The sequence below is a fragment of the Pipra filicauda genome, unplaced genomic scaffold, assembly GCF_003945595.2.
Source record: "Pipra filicauda isolate LSUMZ 115617 unplaced genomic scaffold, ASM394559v2 scaffold16_size7369187_pilon, whole genome shotgun sequence".
Taxonomy (NCBI): Eukaryota; Metazoa; Chordata; class Aves; order Passeriformes; family Pipridae; genus Pipra; species Pipra filicauda.
In genome coordinates this window covers 3391462-3411840 of record NW_024104207.1, presented here as the reverse complement: position 1 = coordinate 3411840, position 20379 = coordinate 3391462, and the positions used below count along the sequence as shown (strand labels likewise).

Sequence of the window (20379 nt, the reverse complement as noted above, 5' to 3'; positions counted from 1 at the left end):
CCAAAGCCTCATCTTAGGTATGCTTATGAATAAGAACCTTCAATAAAACCTAGGAGTTCTTTACAGAGGTACCTATCGGTGATTTTTAAACGTTTTACAGGGTCTACCTATTTCTAGAGGTAGATAGCTTTTATCTGCACATTTGTCAGAAATGCAACTGAACTTTCTCTGGGCTCCAGTGCTAGTTCCACCTTCCTCCCTCATCCCAAGCTGTTTCCTCAGATAGGTTTCTGCCTGCCCCATCGCACAAATTTCAGCACACTACTCCTCAGCATTTATTTTCAACAGCAAAATGAGGGAATTAAACACTACTGAAAAAAAGCAAATACAAGCAACCTTAGGCCAGGCAAACTGTCAATTCAATTGACAGCAATCATCACATCCTATTCTCAGATGCAAATGCTGAATTTCACATCCCAGCTCTTCATAGCCATTAACCGCTTTTTTTCAATGCCTTGCTGCTCTACTGCACAGTCAACTTGGCTGTCGAGGCCTGCAGAGAGATATGTTATAATGGCTTTCCTGGCAAACCAGTGGTGCAGCTCTCCACACCAGCCAGTCCACGGAGATCTCCGTGCTGTGCACTGCTACTGCACGCCACACCGTGTCATTTCACCACTCTCTTGGTATTCGCTCTGCCCAAAAGCCACACTAGAAGGGTTAAGGTCAGGGACGGCTGCAGAGAACACCTTGCAGCCAGGGGGAATCCCAGTCCCATTCCCAGAGCCCTTCTGCACAGCGCAGGGCAGGTCACCCGCAGCGCCCTGACCAGCGGCTTTCCCCACCCGAGAGTGGGGACGAGGAGCCACCCGCGCACCGGAGCACAGCCACAGCGGGGGCCTGGGCACCCCATACTGTCTGCTTCTCGCGGCGGACCCGGCGCTGCCGGGCTTGGGGCACGGCCACAGCCCCACCGGGGAGGGGATGGCTGTGACTAAGCACACGCGGCCTCTCCTCGCCCTCCCACTCGCGTGGGCACCAGCAGCCGGACGGGGGAGCCGCTCCCGGGAAGGGACCGGGCAGGAGGCACCTGCCATCTCCCGCCCCCGCGGCCGGGCAGCAGCCCAGGCCGGCAGCCGGGCCCACGGGGCTTTCCGTCCCACGGCTGCGCCGCGACCCGAACGCGAGGGCCGCGCTCCGGGCACCCCGCACAGGCACCCCAATGGCCGCCCAGGCTCGCCGCCCCCGGCCCCGGCAGCCTGCCCTCCTCGTACCGCTGCCATCCTTGAAGGGAGGGGGTGGGACGTCTCGTAGCGATCGGGTCCAGCCCCCCTTCTCCGCTTCCTCCTCCTCCTCCTCCTCCATAGGGCCGGGGCCGCCCGGGACGGCGCTGCCGCCGCAGACCTGCCGCTGCCGCCGCCGCTCCGCCGGGGTGGCCGCCGCCCGGGGAGAGCGGCGCCGGGCCGCCCTGCCCCGCGGGCTTGGCGCTCCCGGGCGCCCCTCGTCCTCCTCGTCGTCCTCCTCGTCCTGGGAAGAGGCGGCGGAGCGGGAGTCGGCCGAGGTGCTGTAGAAGGGGTTCCCGCTGCTATCTTGGCCCGACTCCCCGAAGACGTCGTCGGAGATCTGCAGGCTCTCGTAGCGGGATCGGGCCGCCTCCAGCAGAGACAGCGCCTTCCTGCGCGCCGGCCCGCCGCCGCCCTCCGCCATCATCTCGGCCGCCGCCAGCAGCCGCCCGCGCTCCCCTCGGCCCGGCTCGGTCGGGTCCTGCGGCCGCAGGCAGCAGCCCAGCAGTAGGAGCGGCTCGGGCACGGCGGCGGGCAGGCAGCGAGTCGGGGAAGCCCCGCCGCCGCCGCCGCCGGGACTGAGCCCTGCCTCCCGCTCCCGCCCGCACCACCCGCCCCTGTGTGTGTGCAGGGACATGGGGGGAAGGAGCCAGCTCAACATCTCCAAGTACCACATCCAGCCAATTGCCGCGGCACTCCGCGCTCGGGAGGTGGGGTTATATGGGCGCCGCGGGCCAGCGCGGGCCGCCCACCGCCCGGCCCGCCGCCTGTCGCCGCTCCACCCATTTAAAACCACAGCGCCGGCTGCCGCGGGGCCGCCGCTGCGCCCCGCCGCCGGGAGGGGGGTGCGCTCCCGGCCCCGGCCCCGGCCGGAGCTGTCCGCCACCGCGGTGCTGCAGCCGCGCAGGGCAGAGACAGGAGCGCTGGCCTCGGTGCCTGCGGGCCCGTCAGTAGCTCCCGCTGTCCTGGGGGGCAGAGGGCTGGGAGCAGAAAGGCGCTGAGGGGTTGACCTGGTGGGTCCGAGCCCCGACGGCGCGGCCGGGGCCACACAGCCCCTCATGCACGAGAGCGTGAGCAGTCGGGGCCCTGGCGTCGCTGCCCCAAAATAGGGCACAGAGCTCCCGCGCTGGGGCGGACCCTGAAGGAAAGTGGGGAAGGTGCTGGAGCACAGGACTGTGGGACACCTGTCTCCAGATGCTCGCTGGCTGCTGGGCCTGCCACCGGGCTTGGGCTCCGGGGAGGCTTTGCACTGGTCTGGAGTGGCACACATACTCCTGCCCATCCAGCTCTCTGCAGGTTGTGGGGCTGAGCGCCTGTGGCATGTAGGTTGGTTTCTGAAGTGAGTACAGTGTGAAGTAACCATTCTTCCCAAATTACCACTGATCTAAAAGCAATATCGTGGCACAAGTAAAATGAGGAAAGTGAAAACACCCGTGCCCTAGCTGGGTTAGTTAAACATGATTCAGAAGTATCTCTGGAGTAATCTAAGGATTTCATACAGTAGCTGAGGCCCCCGGTTGTGCAGGAGTCAGAAGAGTCTGTCTGATGTTACCAGAATGTATGAAATCTCTGATCAAGGTTTATTATTATTGCTATTGGGCATCCCGCTGTGCTAGTTACTGTACAAATACTCATTAAGGCGACAGTCCCTGCCTCCCTTCTTGCCAACAGCGATAGCAGCTATCGAGCCCACCCTTTCACAGCAGCACTTTCAAAACAAACAGTAATCGGGTTCTGTGGATCTATCGTATGCAACTGGGGGGGGCAGGGGACGGCATATTATTTGCATTTTTTCATGCGAACTTTCAGTGTAGGTTGATCTGAAGATCTGGTAGTGCTACAGATTTAACAAGTTTTATAGCACTGAATGTTTCTGTCTTTAAAAAAGGAAAGTTAATGTCCTCATGGTTCTGAAGGACTCTAGCATAACATGGAAAATTATAAAAGCTGGACTCTGTAGGTATTTAAAAGACCAATCTTGTGTTCTATTTAGGTATTTTTAAATTGTAATGACTTCATTAAACTTTGAAGTTCTATATAGTGCATACAGCCAAATACAGAGAAAAGAATGTATCTCCTGTGCATCCTTAAGGAAACAGAAAAGCCCAGTGTAATTTGAGGGGTGAAATTTAAGCTGTATTTCTACTTTGAAAAATCTCAAAAGTGTCTTATTGATTATATTAAAATATTACTAAGTTTATATACAAATGGATTTTTAATTTTTTTTATTGCAAGCTCTGCCAATTAGCTGGCAATTTGGCATTGCACTGGGTTTGTTTCATCTCACTAGTCACCAGAAATCACAACTCTATAGGCCAAGCTATTATTTTAATTGATCCTTGCCACCCCATGCCTTCAGAATACCCTGATGGGAAGTCAAGACTGGATATGCAAAACTTTTCTTGCTGGTAATGATGAGTGACCAGCTTGTGGAAGGATGGAGGTGTTCATCCAGGTGACGTATAATTCACCTTGGCATCCAGATTCTATGAAAGTGCCCACAGACTCTCAGATGTCTTTAAATTTGTTTTTTCTGTAAAACACAACAGCTGGAAGGAGTGCTCTGAAGCCCAGAACAGAAAAAGATTTATCACGATAGACTCCCAGCAAAAGTATTCATGGGAACAGTCCAGTGACCAGAGAAACCCACATAGCCACCTCTATCTGCTTGTTGCAGCGAGGACAATTTCTCCCAACTCTTGCACACTTTACGCCAAAACCAGGTTCCCTTCACAGCTGTCTGATGCACACTGCCAGGATTTTCCCTCCTAATGGCATGCCAAACATTAGAAGTGTTCATTATTTTTAAGAGAATATTGGAGACTAGAGCTCTGGGAGGAGACTACTGCGCTGACAGACAGGGGCAGGACTGACCCTTGCATCTACCAATCCAACATGACATTTTAATGATGAAGTCTCCTGCCGTACACACACATTCAATTTTTGTTGGTGGAACTTTCCGCTCTTTCAGCTTAGTCTATACAAAGACAAATCACTCTTCTGCCTGTTCCACAAGCAGAGAAACTCTCTGCATCCATGGGAAGGTAAGATCACTTTTCTGAGATAGGACTATGGAGGCTCCCACATAGGGCGGGGTGCCTAAGGTTTTTGCTTGCCTCATGGTCTAAGACAGAGCTTTTCACATGTTCCCCTCAGACCAGCCATGGAAACTGCTAATTAGATTACTGTAACCCAAAATGAGGGTTCTGGATTGTGAAAATTGCCATGTGTGACATGCTAGTAGTCATTTGATCCCAAACGATTGCAGAAACACAGAGATATGACAGGTGGTCCTAAAAATGGTTTCATCAGTCCATTGGGTTTTTATGAACAATTCAGACAACAGTCACCAGTGGTGGTTTGCACTTGAAAGATTTAATTATATAAACCTAATGGAACAGTATAACCAGAGCCCTGTTTTCTCCTTAGTCACTTAAACTTGTGTTTAGCCGCTAGAAAACACTACTAGAGTAAATGGACTTTTGTAGCCATGGCAACCCGTGGATCCACTTTTAATTTGCCTACAGAGAAAATGTTTGGATTCTTTTTCCTTGAAGTTTTCTGTTTTATTGCTACAGCAAAGGTGCCTTCTGTACACTCCTTCTGGCCCTGCTGATCTGTAAGGTTAATACTGTGATAGTGGGAAGTCCTGTCACTTCTCAGTAATTTATTCTTCATAGTTAGCTCTTTGAGGAAGGGTCTTGTGCCATCTTGCACTATATTTTACCTTATCAAACCATGGCCTAGGTCCAACAGAATATTGACATTTCTGTTTCATACTTAAGCTTCCTCACTTCCTGTTGATTTCACAGAGTTTGTAGACCTAAGCTCTAGTGTGTGCCTGGTCCTTTCATATCACAAATACATTGAGATGGAATAATATTTAATCAGGTTTCATAATTATTCTTTTCTAGTCCTCTGCTCTGAAAGTGCAGCCCAGAATCTGAATTTCAAACTGTCTTCCATCTCAATGCCCCCCTAAAAGGAGTTTGTAGTGTCATAGTCGAGTTGTTCATCCAGCATGAGGCCAATAGGCTCCAGTTCCTTCTTCCATTACTGCACTGCCTTGGGTGAGCAGGAAAACTTGGGAAAAAGGCTTCATCAAGACTTAAAACAATAATGACTTCGACCAGCAGACTGTTTCCTCCAAAGCCCCTGAGAGAAGGGCAAGGAAGGGCTGTCCCATCCCTGGAAGAGATCGTGGTTCAAGCTGATTCTCAAGCACATCCTCATGTGATGTCCCTACTTTGCAGGGAAGAAACCTGTAAGACCACAACCAGTCCTGTTACATTGCTCTCCACACTCTTTCATAAAGGTTTCTGTTCTGTGCCTTGCAGCAGGACACAGGGAAAAGCAGCTCTGTAGGGATTGATTGGCCACTTCACTGCCCTGCATAATATACTGCTCCATGCAGGTTGTTGTGGAGCTCTTTCTCATCCTCCCTACAACTTGAAAAATAACACTGATAATAGATGAGTTTATTTTTTTTTTATTTGAAACTCATCAAGTATTTACAGCATATGGAATGTTGGATACAATAAAAATGCTTGCCTAGGTATTTCCTCTTTGCTTTCTGTTTTCCAGCAGCTTTATAGTGTTTGAACCCTATATTTCTTGGATTGGTATTTAACATTCCCCAAATACGACATTAACTCAAAACTCAAGGAAAAAAGCAAGCTGCTGTTTTCACATGAGAGAAAGGGAATTAATATGGGTTTTTTCTCATAGTATAAAAGGGAGAGGTGATTTTTGACACTTCTAATACTGAAGAAGGAGTAGGCTGAAATTTAAAATTTAGCAGAACAATTTCAGTATTTCAGTGATGAACACTTGATTTTTGTCTTAAAAACCTTTGGAAACCATGTTTTGTGCATGCCCAGTACATTTTTAGCAAAAGGTGTATTATGAACAAGTCTCACCTGAGCTCCAAAGGGAAAGATAAGGTGTGTTGCTCATGCATGCGTGGAAAACTAGCTGTTTCATCAATAATTTATGGAGGGTCATAAAGTACGCTGCAATGGTGTGCAGAAGTCCTGCCTGGCTCTCTGGTGTGCGCATGAAGCAGAAACTATGTGTGCAGCAGGCCAGAAGCACAGAGCTGTGCTGTCACTCAAAAATCAGAGTGCTGTGATGCTGTGCTTATTTTTCGATTGAAAACCATGCAGTTTTGAAATGCACTTTTTAAAGGGCTGACCCCATGCACACACTTCCCAATAAGACCTAATCCGGTAAAGTAGAACTTCAGGGGAGCACTGTTAAAGGCTGCAGTCCTTAAGCCAATGCTCTATAAGAGCCTGTGTTCCCCCTGGAGTGTAAGTCATGTTCAGCTTTTGATCAACATGGGAGTTGAACCTAGAAAGTCCCTGGGATTGGGAGTGTGGTACCATGTGGAGGCTCTTTGTTTAGCTAGTTAATTCTATTAAAACACGCTACAGGATTATTAAGTTTGCAGAGCTTGATGCCCAAACTTAGTGATAGGAACTTTGCTCCTCAGGACCTACAACTTCACAATTATGTCTGTAAGAACCTGCAGATTTCCAAGTTCACTTTCTTGAGATCTTTCTCGAAGGATGCTTCAGCTGCCAAACCAGGTGCCTGCCTGCCTGCCTTCCTGAATGCATAGGTACAGCCATATTCTGTCTATCTGCTCCACAGACTACATTGGCATCTTCCCATTGCAGTGCAAACTGGAAAGGTTCTTCAGCTGCAGAATGTGCTCATTCTTTCTGTGTATCAGCTTGTAAATTTACCTTTCCAACACAAGAGTGGTAAAATCATTAAATATTACATTAATCTTTGATAATAAATATTTTATAATTAATTACTAGTTTAAATTACCATATATATTATTATTAAACCATTAATATTATCATATTAATAATATAATAATATCAGATACTATTGAGAAGCCAAAAATATACACTAACATTATGAATACCTCTTCTGGGAGACAGAAAACATAACCCATGAGTAGTTGTTTATCTTTGTCATCTGTCATAATTTTCTTTTCTATGTGGAAATGCATTTTGGTTTCTAGCATCTTTTCCTAAAATGCCCTATGAAGCCACTAGGAAATACAGTTACCTGTATTTACCTGTACTAGGAAATACAATATCCTGCAGTTGCCAAGATGCATTGATTAGTGTTATCTGAATAGTCTCCAACCTGTCAATAACCTATGCTAAACCTTCTCATAAGATATTATCTCTTTTCTCCTTTTTTTTTTTTTTTGTGGTAGTAACCTATAAGACAATTTTAATCCTACTGAAATGAGTAGTCCTTGCAAAGCAGTACAGGTTAGCAAAGTAAGTTTAAACTTGCACTCTTTTGCATTTCATCAGATACTAGACAGATTCATTTATGTTTTGGTTAAAAGTAGCCCCCTTGATCACATTTTTTAAGGGATTCAACTACTCGGGATTCAACTACTCTCCAGAGGGGAAAAAAAAGAGGCTGAAAAGGTTAAATTATCTTCTGCATAGGGTGATTTGAATTGCTTAAGGATCTGAAATGGAATCACATCTTCTCACAAGACAGAATAACGCTAGTCGTAGAGTGTGGCAGATGTCTGTTAGTCACCATTATATTAAGAGAGCTTACCCACTCTGTTCAATCAATACAAACATGAGATAGATCAGTTTCCAAATAGCTGCAGCAAAAGAAGTCTTTCAGAAGTCAAAATCTGATCATAAAAGGGGGCAATACTGAAAATGTGTAAGGGGACAGGGAAGAGAAGAGACAGACTATTTTCATTAACAAAAAGAATTGTTAATCTCAAAAGTACCTTCTGTTTGACATCTGCTACCATATAGGAGATAATTTCTTTTTCCAAGCAGAGGCTGAAAGTCCAGCCATCAGAAAATAAGTGGGCTTTGCTCTTGAGGGTAATTGAACTGCTGCAACAGTGAATGCAATATACAAACACTTCCCAGCTCTCGGGATTTGGCCCATCAAGTGGCCCTTTCAGGACACGTCACTGGCTGCTGGCTCAGAACACTTAATTTCTATTCTGAGATGCACCACTGAAAGCTACCAATTCCAGAAGATGAAGTCTCTAAATAGCTTGTAATGTTGTTAGAAATAGGATATTTAAAAGACATCTGGAAAAAATGTTTGTGAACCTCTGTCAGAAAGAACTTAGTTGCATGCCATTTTTTCTCCAAATATTCAGTCGTGATACGAAAGAGGAACATTTCCAAAGAATATTGTCAAAATAAAAATCAAAGTTCTTGGTACTGAGAGATGCAGAAAACTATTAACTGAAATGAATTTTTGAAGCTCCCTCTATGTAATGCTGAAAATAATTTTACAAAAATGAAAAAATAATATAAATCAGCTTTTATGTCAGATTTATGTTCTCCTTTCGGTGTTTTTTCTTTTGTGTAGCTTAGATAGTTTGGTTAATGGCTGTTACTTTCATTCAGGTGGGTACGCCCTGTCAAACTCCCTTGTTTTTTCATTGTTAGGTGACCTTGTTTTGTGTTGTGTTGATTACTTTTCCAGAGAAGCTTAAAATTTTCTTTAAAAAGCCTGTTCCAACTAATTTGAGAAAACATGAGAACATTCTTATGTGATGGAATCCTACTCTGAGCCTTTTTTTTGCAGGGAGATGATGTGGTCTGAGAGGCATTATTAAAGCAATGCTAGTGACCAGAGGCAGCAACTGAAGCCAGAGCACTGCTCTTCCATGTGTGCCGTGTCATTGCTACATGGTGGATCACTGAATGAATCACCACTGCAGAGGCCTGCCAGCAGTGCCCCAGCTATTGCATTGTCTTCTTCCTGACAGTACTAGCCTAGAGATTAAATCCAACATGAGCTATAAAGCCATTGTTTCTTGTTGTATCTCAGTTTATTGCAGAACATGATCATATGGTGTAGAGCTACTTGCTCTACACAGGGACTTCATGGCAGCCCATTCCTCAGACCTTGGAGCATTTTCTAGTGGCTTTGCTTGGGGATTACTCTTCGTAAATTGTCAGAGACTGCTTGTAGAGATCAATTCTCTCTTTGTACTTATTCTGTCACTGGTCAGACACTCAAGTTGTAGTTTGTCTGAAGACTTACCACTCTTTTTCAATCAGAGCGTCATCCAGCTACCAGAACTCTACAAAAATTGGGCAGAGCACATTGGCCTGGATTTGAACAGGCACGTGTTCCTACATCAGAGTATTAGCCTTCCCTGTTGTCTGTTTTCTCAAAAAAGGGACAAGAAAACACAACTTTTACATGTTCTTTTTAATATATATACTAAAAAAATCCTGCAAGGTGAGTACTGTTTTCCTGAGATTGTTTTCCTGGCAAAGCTGTGTATGCTGAAAGCAGCAGAATGTTCATGGTAATTCAGCTACCACTGTAAATCTGTCAGTGGTTCATGTGTCATGTCCTAGTCTGCTTAATTTCATGAAGTAAATGGAAAACCACAGTGGGTAAAGGCACTGGATCTTCACTAAATTCTGGAGGGATATTGATATTTGTCAGATACTTAATTATTACTCCCTCAAAGTTGCACTGTAACATGGAGTCTAGTATAAAAGAAAGTTAAAGAAGAAAAATTCTTCTTAAGACCAGTTTAGTTATTGAAGCTTAAAATAGATATTTTGCAAAATAATCTAGCTGCATGCTATCAAATCATTCATTTGTACACTGCAGTACCCACTTAACTTTTCCTCACCTGGCCCACCTGTCTTTTCAAAGCACTTTACAAGTAAGATTGGTCCTGGAGGATATTGCACAAGTAACATAAGGAAATATGGTGTTATTCTCCTGATTTACACAACATCTTCATCTTTCTTCATCTTCTCCATTTTATACAACTATTGCTTTTTCCTTTGGGAAGTCTGCTGTCACAGATGACAGCTTCCTTTGCTGCCTGTACGCTGAGGACACACTGATTCCCTGCATTTCCCTTGAACACAACCTTACTTGGTCTGTCTCCCATTTGGCCCACCTGTCTCATCAGGACCGGTAGGGTTTTTGTCACTGATTTAATTAGCATATTTTATTTTAGGAGTCCTTTCTTGCAGTGGCCTGCTGTTTCTCTTTGGTTTTAGGTTTTTTGGGTTTTGGTTGTTTGGGTTTTTTTTAATTCTCTTCTCCTACATTCTCAAAATATAGAAAATAAATTAAAAATTAATATCACTCCCTGGTATCTGTTTGGGAAGTAATGAGGAATTAGTAACTGACTGACTTAACTGACACAAAAATATCTTGTGGTTTTTTGAATTTATAGTAATTACTCTAAAAAAAAGGTTTCACGGCTTAATTCCCCCCTGGTCATCATTGTTAGTGGATTGCTACAATTGTAGAGGGAACATTCTCTTCTGAGTACAATTCCTTACCCATTAAAGAGGGAAAATCATGCTGCTCTGTAGACTCAGCCTTCCTTCACAATCTGTACTTTGGAACAGCTTGCCCTTCTCACAGGCATGGACTGAATAGCCTTGGAGCCACCATAGTCCCTGAAGCTTCTCTCCTTCCTCCATCCCTGGCTAAATCTGTACCTGCCATTCCTGGGACTCTGTTTTCCTATGTTTTCCTACATAACCCTTGTCATTGCTTTCCAGAAAGAAGGTAAAATCTAGTTCATGGTTTCTTCCCATCCTCAGTTACTGCTCCTAGGTGTCTCCTCTGAGCTCTCTCTTTCCCAGGAAAATTTCTCAACTGCTTTTGTATCCTGGATATCTTCAACCACTTTAACACCTATTGACAAGCTGGTACCTCAGGAACACGCTGACACTATTACACCCCCATCCCAAAACCAATTAGTCTTAGCAGTACTTAAAGACTGGTATGTCAATTACATTTCTCTGGAGTCTTGAATTTCTTAGTAAAGTAGGCATTTGCTTCAGGCAGATGCATTACAACTCAAACCAATTTATTTAGTGTAGATTAATAATTTGATACAATTATTTTCCAAGGACACTTATTAGGGTTATTTTTGAATGTTTAGTCATTTCATGGCCTTAAATGTACTGTATGATGAAAGTAGCTGAATTTATACTTTTAAATAATCTTTGTTTAATTTCAACTCCTTTTTTCCAAGCAGAGACTCTACAAAGATGAGCAGAAGTCAAACCATCATCTGCTGGCTTTAACACTGTTCCCTTTCTTCTAGTTCAGTGAGTTCAGATCTCCTTGATCTTGAAATACACAAAAGCATACTGAAAGCTAAAAGAGAAACCTGAGCATTTAGCTGTCTTGAAAATGTACTTCCAAATATATATTTTGCAAGATTTATCTCGCAAAGCTTGTTAAGCAGATGCATTCAGTACTGGGCACCTTTTGTCTGGTGGTTTAAGTAAAGAGACATTGATTCCACTGAGAGAAAATAATAAGTAAAGACTACTAACAAAATAATTGACTGTATATTTGCACTTCTTTAGGAATAAGGGCGTATATTCGAATTTCTGTAATTGTGGAAAATCACAGAATCACATAACAGTTAAGGTTGGAAGGGACCTCCAGAGATCATCTAGTCCAAGCCCCCTTCCAAGGCAGGGTCACCTAGAGCAGGTTACACAAGAACATGTCCAGGTGGGTTTTGAATGTCTCCAGTCAGGTAGACTCCATGACCTCCCTGGGCAGCCTGTTCAAGTGCTATTAAGTTTTTCCTCATGTTGAGGTGAAACTTCCTGTGTTTTACTTTGTGGCCGTTGATCCTTGTCCTGCTGCTGGACACCACCAAAAAGAGTCTGGCACCAATGTACCCATGTTTTAAGGACAGTTTGTCTACTCCTTCATCACATAAATATATTTATAATTTGCCATGTCAATGAATGGTTGCTTGTTCACGAGGATATGTGTTTGCAGCAGGTACCAAGATCAATAAATAAGTTAGACCAGATAATCTGAGGCGGGAACTGTGATTCAATAATATTGCACCCTATTACTCTTACCTGGCTGTGATCTTCCCTGATCACATCAGGGAAGCCTCCATTTGTCAGTGCTTGCACTTGCAGTTTTTCCCCTCCTCTGCCTGTACACAGAACGGGAAACAGAACAAAAATGCAGGCTCACCAGACTCATAGGCTGGATCCCATGAGACAGGGACAAGATCCACCTTATTGGTGCCCCTTTTTCCTTTACGAAGGCTCTGACATGTTCTTTAAGAAAGGCACTTCAGACAGCAGAGAGCCAGCTGCTGGCTGGATGAGCTGTTCTAGCAGTGACAGCCAGCTCAGAGTGACTGGATATTTGCCCATCACATTAATTAAGAGATCAGTGCTGTCTCTAGGTGATGGGTATGTCAGGCTGCTTGATGGAGAGTGCCAGATGCCATGCTCAGATGCCACATGAATGTCCTGTCGCAAGACAGATGTTGGGCCACGTTGTTGCATCCTCCATCAGAAGCATCCCTCTCTGGCATGAGCATGGAGCCTCCTTTCCGTGAAGGCTTTTCTGGGCAGGATTTCAGATGTCTCCATAACTACCTTACTTTTTCTGCATTAACTCAGAAACAAAACTTATTCCCTTCATCAATCCTGAATACAGAGTGCACCCATCCATCTCTTATTTCTTTCTCTTATTTCTGTTTTCATATTGATCTCTGCTACCAGAAGAAAGTCTGTGAGATGTAGGTATGATATTATGAAGCTGGAAGTTACAGTGACATTTTTTCATCCCTGAGGGCATTCTCAGCAATCTGCAAATGCTGAAAAAGAATGACACCTTAGGAAAATCAGTTGATGTTTCAGTTCAGGTTATGACATACACTAAAAGGCCTATCATGATGAGTTTTCAGGACAAATCAATACCCAGAAATTCTTGCGAAAGAGACGGAGAAGGTTTACAGTGGGAACTGTGACCTGCAGGAGAGGAAGAGCAAAAGAGAAATAGTCCCAGCAAGAGGGAAGGAAAGAAAATAAGAATGATAATGCTTAGGAATGTTCACAGACAGATGTAACTACACCTTTCTGTCTAATGGTCTTGGTAGGCTTTATTTCCAATCCTTTTTCTAATTCTTTTTTGAGCTAACTTGTACTTTCAGCTTTCTCAACACCCTTTGCAGCATACTGTGATAATGAATTTCACAATTTAAGAACAGTTCGTGAAGTATTTCCTTTGGTTTTAACCTGCCACATAGCCACTTAATTTGATATTCCCTAGTACTTGTACTATGAGAAACAGTCAACAATTATTCCTCATTTATTGTCTCTGTGGCATTCATGAATTTATAGATACATGTTATTTAAAAAATATTATTTTATATTATTTTGTACTTTTTCAAGTTTTACCATATCCTTTTAAACACTGATTAATCAAAACTGTATGAATTTTTACTAGGTGTGATTTGCAGACTTTGGCAATGAGTTATTGATATTTTCTATTTTCTACTTCTTTCTTACTAGTTTTTAGCCTTCTCTTTTTCTATTTCATGGATGCTGAATAGTGAACTGATGTTTTCTGGAGCTAGTCAGAAAAAAATCCAGTTTCTCTTTCATGGATAATAGTTGCTGATTAGAACATAATGAGGTGCAGAACTTTACAATGAAGATGTTTTAATCTATTGCAAAGACAGACAAAAGTGTGGAAAAGGAAACAAGAATGCAAGCATTCATAGGAAGAGAAATAATACAGACTTTTACTTCCTCAGCCCATCTTCAGAAAGAAGAGGTTGCTGGATGAGAGGAAGCTACAGAGAACCAAGTTGCAGTGAGAGATAAGAGATGGCCAAGATGTGGATCATACAACCTCTCTTTTCAGAATTGGATGAAGGAGACATCAGCAAGGAATAATAGTATTTAGTGCAATTCTTGATGAGGATAGAGAGTAATCGAAATGCCACAATTGGAAAAATGATGGCATTTCAGTAGTGACAGAAGAAGATGAAAAGATGAGAGAAGAAATGATGTGGCTATTCAGCACACAACTGCACCAGGGACCAGTTGTCAGAGGGTCCAGATGCAGGCTAGGAAGATGGGGGAAGCAAGGGGTGAATTTCAGCAGCCGGTGGGATAAACAGCCTCATTTCGATTAATCCCTGATGCCTGAGTGCTGCAGGGCACAATACCACTAATGATGAATGCAAAATGAGCAGACAAGTCCCAAGTTTCCTTTCTCTTGTTTTTTAAATTGTGAAAAGATGAAAATAATTATTTTGATTAAAATTTCCCTCTGTTTATTGTCAGTAAGGTTTTTTACATGTAATATAGTATCTCTGTTAATAAATTGCATACAAATTCAGAGCCATTACTGCCTTAAGAGGCTTCTGGCAGTTCTGTCTTACTTAGAACATTTCATGTGAAAATTCATATGCTCCAAAGCATTATTACTCCTTATTGCACTTAGGGAATTATGGTGCACACATGTTTGCTTTATACTATCTGAATAGTTTAATCGTTTCTGTCCCTTACAAGGAGATAACCATTGGTCAAAGTGATATTTATACTTCTCTGTTCACCCCAAGAAAGTCTAAATTCACTTGTTTTATCCTTATTACTTTAGGAAAAATTGTTACTAGACAGGATGAAGGCTAGACAGTTTCTCTCTATTTAGTTATAAATCTGATTTTTCCTCATTTATTATTTTTAATTGACTAATTGATTTGGCTTCAGTTAGTTGCTCTTGGTTACTTGGAGGTCTAAGGAAAAAAAAATCTTGAAAACCTGAAGAAAAATGAACAGTTTTACGGAACAGGGGTTTTATTCCAGCTATCTTTGCTTTAAAATAATTGTTTAGCATGATGTAGCAATTTTCAGAATGGTCAAGTCAGTGAATTACAAAAGAAATATTCAAGAAATGTGATAAATGTACTCATTATCAGACTTAAAAAGCATATTAAAAGCAGACCTAAATGGGGTAGAGAAGGCAGCACTGAAGAAAATAATAGCAGCTTTGGAAACTGGTTCATTCTGTCCCCTTTTATGAACAGGTCAGAGTGGAAAGAGGCAGCTTCTTCCAAACAAAAGCAAACATCACACTGTTATCTAGAAAAATATGCAGAATTACAGCAGCTTTCCCCAGGGTTTGGAGAGTATGTGACTTGTCCCACTGCTTCACTAGAGGTCTCACATAGAGATAATGAATGGCCCTTGCAGTCCTCTGGAGATATCCCCTGGGCATCAGAGACAGAAAATCTTAGAAGAGGAAAACTTATTGTGCCTTGCTGACAATTTTCTCCTTTTCCTCTGGTGGAAACAGCAAAGACAACTCAGTGGATCTTGTCCCTAAGCATTGAGAAACAAAAGTCTGCACCAGGGTAGCAGTCCACATGGCTGGCCGTGGCTGGGAGCTTCTCCTCAGGCTTCAGCAGAGCTCCGCACAGGAGAGGTGTACCTGGCTGGTGTGTGCTCACCTCTGACAGGCTTGAGGCCACACAGGTTATCCAAAAGAGATGTTGGGTACAGGCAAAGGCATCCAGCAAGCCTGAGTATTTTTGCTTCCTGTTCAGAGTGCCCTGTCACCCTACCAGAGGGGACATCTTCAGGCAGAGACATATATATGTGTATATATATACATACATGTATATAAATATATATATATGGATATATATGGCCAATATATCTATGTCTATGATTGTTGAGTCTGATCTAGAAACCTGGCTAGCTTCCATATTTAACTGATGTTATAGATAAACATTTCTGATACCTTGTAACGCTATTTGCACACACACTATTACAAATGGCGGTGAAAGAGCAGAAGTCTGCCTCCATCTTCTCCAGTACCTGGGGTCAGACTCTGTGTCCAGACCAAGGGGCTGTTACCACTTACAGAAGCCCCACTACATGAACTGATACCCTGGAGAAATTATGAAGTCTCTTGGGCCTCCATGAATTGGAGTGCATAAAATAAAATGCTAGGGAAAATCTGAAGTTCAAGGCTTTCTTTCCCTTAAGACACTTCTGTTTCCACTTCACTTGTTATTTGAATCATGCCTTGACTACTTTTAAAATCACCTCTTGCGCAGCAACCTTGTCTCATATTCTGATTTCAGTCATCTTCTAAGGCAACTAAAAGCTAGTGGCTGCTGTTTCAGGAACAACCCTGATTGCTGTCCCCGATAGTAAGGAGTTTGCCTTTTTTTTCCAGATGGATGCACTTGGAAAGCACAGCACACTTACATAAAATAGTTATTATATTCAAAAGAGTAGCTCTCTGAAGTAGTCATGTCAAAGACTTAATCAGCATAAGAAATCATGTCATCTCAAATTGCTATTCAGTGTGGCAAAAGTTTCTTCTAGACCAACCCTGGACAAAAATGTCAAATCAGAGAAGGGTTGCATTAATTTTATTTGGCAGTTCTCTGCAGAACATAAGGAGGTAGACTTCTGGTCTATATTTTATTGGAAGAAGTAGGAAGCTCGTCATAGATCAAAGTCTTCCAGCTGCTCTCCTGGGAGGGCACCACTTCTGCTGGGTCTATGGAGCTCTAAGAGCACCAGGCATACAAGTAAGAATAAATAATATATAATAATTACTTGTGATTACTTTCAGTATTCATCTGTTTGGATGGTATAAGCTAAACTTTCAGTTGTCATCAGACAGTAAGCAGAGTGTTATTTAAAAGTACCTGCTGGAAACAGCTGCCAAATCATATATATACCCATTTCCCATAAAATGTGATTTCCCCCTCCCCATATTTCACAGAAATATGCCAATTTCTTTCCCATGTTCAATAGGGGACAGTCATAAATAGCTTGGTTTTGTTTTGTTTTGATAATTTAATTTAGATTGCATTGTTCTTATTCACATAATTTTGACTTGTTAAAATATTAATACTATGCTACATAGAATGTTATATTTTTCAGTACACGCACTAAATATATTTATATTATGTGTTTACACTTTATTAAATGTTTCAGTAGAATCAGAACAAAGTATTTAACGTGTAAATTAATTTAAATTCAGAATTTAAGTTTTTATTATTTCAAGTGAATCTCATTTTTGGGTGCAAAATGCAACCTCTTTTTGCAACGTTTTATTGCCCACAAAAAGATGCTGAAGATCTGGCCAATTTTTTATCATTCATCCTTTCTGCAGATATTGGGAGCTTGCTGAAAAACTGCTTATTCTGAACAAACTCTTTACATTTAGGAACCTCATCTGGTGAGGAGCCTTTGCCTGCATCTGAGAGGCCCCTTTTAGGCTGAAGCCACTTATAGTAACAAAAACTGTTAGTATTTTTTAATAATTTGTTCATTACAGATCCCTTTGACTTTCATGTCTGTCATTTCAGAGTCTGGGCTCAGACACATCTAATAACAGAGAAGCACAATCCCATACCCCTACAGCTATCTGTTTCCCTCTCTAATATTGATGACATTTTCCACATTCCAAAAGTTATGCCACAGAATAAAATATCAGGTTTCCAGTTCCCTGTACCCCCTATACCATCTCTGTTAGTCCAGCTATTTTTAAAATGACTTCCACTTCTATTCGATTTCAGATTTGACTGCAACTAGACCCTTTCTTTCCTACTCTTTTCTATGCCTATAATTGAAAATCAGAACTCACTTCTTTGCTCAACTCCAAGAATGCTGAAGCCTGAAAGAATGGAAGTTAAACTGCGGATAAATTTCCGTATATGGTCATCCTATTTAACAGGGATTCAGCTTTTTAATAATCCATAGTGTGATTAGAGAATTAAAGAGCAAGGAAAATCTGAAAAAGAAAAAAAAAAAGATAAGGACCAATTACCAAAATGAAACAAACTAATGCACCCTAAGATGAATGATGCTTACTTAAAAATGATACTTTATTGAATCAGGCAGAACTTGACCTATATTGGAAACAGAAGAAATTATAGTGATTATGCTGAGATAATGTCAGAAAGCAGCTTGGCTGCGTTATTAAGCTTGAATGAATCAGCTGCTGCTATAAAATGCATCGCTAAACAGACAAGGACAGTAACAAATTATAAAAAGGAAAGTGAGGGAGTTGATGCCATTTTGTCACTGCACTGTCAGTGTGCAAGCATTGATCATCCATTTTGCTGAGGACAGTCCAAGGAGGTGGGGAAATACCTGTATTCTCAGGAAACTAAATCAAGCCTTGGCGCAAGGACAGCATGGAAGGATCGTATCTGACCATGTTGAAACCCAGGTGGCAGCTCATCAATCAATACATTTAACAGGATACTGTGGCTGGATCAAGGTCCTTTGGGAAGAGGCGAGTTCTTTTCACCTGCAGGAATGGTCTCGTGTTGTGCCTGTTTGCCATCTTGCCATTTCTAACAAGGCAAACAGTTGAATACAGGCATTGTTTGTTAAAGATGATGAGAACACAAATATACTCATAACACAAAATATAGTCCCATAAAATGCCAGGGTGAGAAGGACAATTACAAATGAAGATTAATTCAGTCTTGGTTATGCCTTTCTTACCTCTGCAATGCTAGTGGAGCTGCTCGGTTGTGAGTAAAGTTAGTTTTTAAGCCAATAGAAATGAATATTCCCTTGCAGGCCATAGCAGGAACATATATGCCACTGTCATTTATGCATTTTAAAAGTTAGTACTCTCAGGACCAAGAGATGCTAAACAATAAACAATGATGGAAGAACATACCCCAGGTCACCTTCTGCTTCTAAAAGACAGATACAAATTATAACTAGTGCATGGAGGATTTAATGTGCCAATGTGCATGAAGGGGCAGAAGTGACCTGATGCTGCCTTGGAACAGAAGATGGTTGAATGACACAAACTGATCTTCTAATTGCCAAGATGAGGTTGAGCATCAGCATAAAAAATAACTTGTTATTAATGGATCATATTTTTTCAGTGAGAGGTCTTTTGGACATACAATACATTATAACCACAGATGTTAATATTTAGCAGTAGAACTTGAGGCTGGTCTTGAAGCTTTCAACTGCAGAAATTTCCCTGGTGCTAATTTTTGCTGGAGGGTTAAGAACAGCCTATGGAATTCACACAGGAATTTTTAGACCTTTATTGTGTTTTCATAAGCTACAGGCTCATTCCCCTCTGTTAGTGCGTCTCTCGTGGGCTTGATTCACCATCTGTAATTTCCTTATGGTGCTGAACTTTAAGACATTGGTTTCTTTCACAACTTAATCAGGGTCCTTTGAAAAAAAAAAAAAACAGTACAAATATTAGCCAGTGTTTTCAAACTAACTTATGTACTAAATATAGATATATTCACACAGATTTTTTTATTAGGAAAAACAATTAAAAAAATGAAATAAAAGAATTTCATTTTTCTATAGACCAAGGTGAAATCCTGGGATTTGGTGGATTTTGGGTGGTTGGTTGTTTGTTTGGTGTTTAAAGAAAGAAATTTAAGAAAGAAATTTAATTTTTGTCAATTTTTTTGTTTCAAAATCTTTAAAATATTTCCACCCAATTTTCACTATTATCTTACTCAAACCATGGATAGTGTTTCAACATAGGGAAATTCTCTAAACATAAGAGAAATATGCTGTAATTGGAAAAAATAGGAATTGGAAAATGTGTTGACATTTTTTTAATCACTTCAAAAATTTTTGATGGTAAAAAGAAGTGTCAGAACTGACACTTTGCTGCAAAAGGTTTTAGCTTGAATGAATCAGCATTATTCCATAGGAAACTAGCTTGATGAAAAACACCTTGATGGTCCAAAGCTCCATTCAAAGCTCACGATTATGCATCACAGTTGTCATCCACTGTAATTCTTTGATGCAAAAGGGTTATCTTCAACCAAGGGTAAATTTGGTCTCAGAACTCTTTAGGAGAGTTTACTTCCATGTAGTCCCTTACCTAAATGCATACATTTTCACAGATAAAAAACTGTCTAAGGAACTCCATTATATGTTAGAAATACATTTTTATTATTTAATTCCAGCAAGCATAATCTGGATCAACTAATTTGGGGGTGGGGATGTGTTGAAATCTGATCTTTTCAGTCTCATCCCAATTTGGCTTTTTGATTTTAAGTTTAACAGAAATTCTCTGGCTCTATGATTCCTTCAGCTGTATGTAATTTAAGAGAAACCAATTTAGAAATTAGATGCATGAACTACTCAGCAGTGGCCAGAAAAGAACCTTCCTTTTTGTAGTTGGCTGAGTCCAAATTTCTCTTCTAAGTTCTATACTATTAATTCTACTTTGAGGTGAATTAGATCAGTTTTTAGAAAATACCAGGAGTTTTCAGTGGAAACATTCCAATTGAAAAAACCTGGTTTTTTAATGATTTTAGGTTGATCCAAATTTGGACCGATCA

General features: G+C 41.9%; 1 protein-coding gene across 2 annotated transcripts in view; it reads right to left on the bottom strand.

Moving 5' to 3' along the window:
* PGBD5 (piggyBac transposable element derived 5) overlaps positions 1-1818 on the bottom strand; it is a 72551-nt gene extending 70733 nt beyond the window's left edge. Inside the window, exon 1 of one of the 2 annotated variants that reach the window (XM_027721319.2) lies at positions 1215-1818. In XM_027721319.2, coding sequence (XP_027577120.1) covers positions 1215-1650 — 436 coding nt within the window. In that variant the 5' untranslated portion in view covers positions 1651-1818. The remainder of the gene's footprint in view (positions 1-1214) is intronic. The other variant, XM_039379503.1, reaches the window with a different exon arrangement.
* Between the last annotated feature and the right edge of the window lie 18561 nt (positions 1819-20379).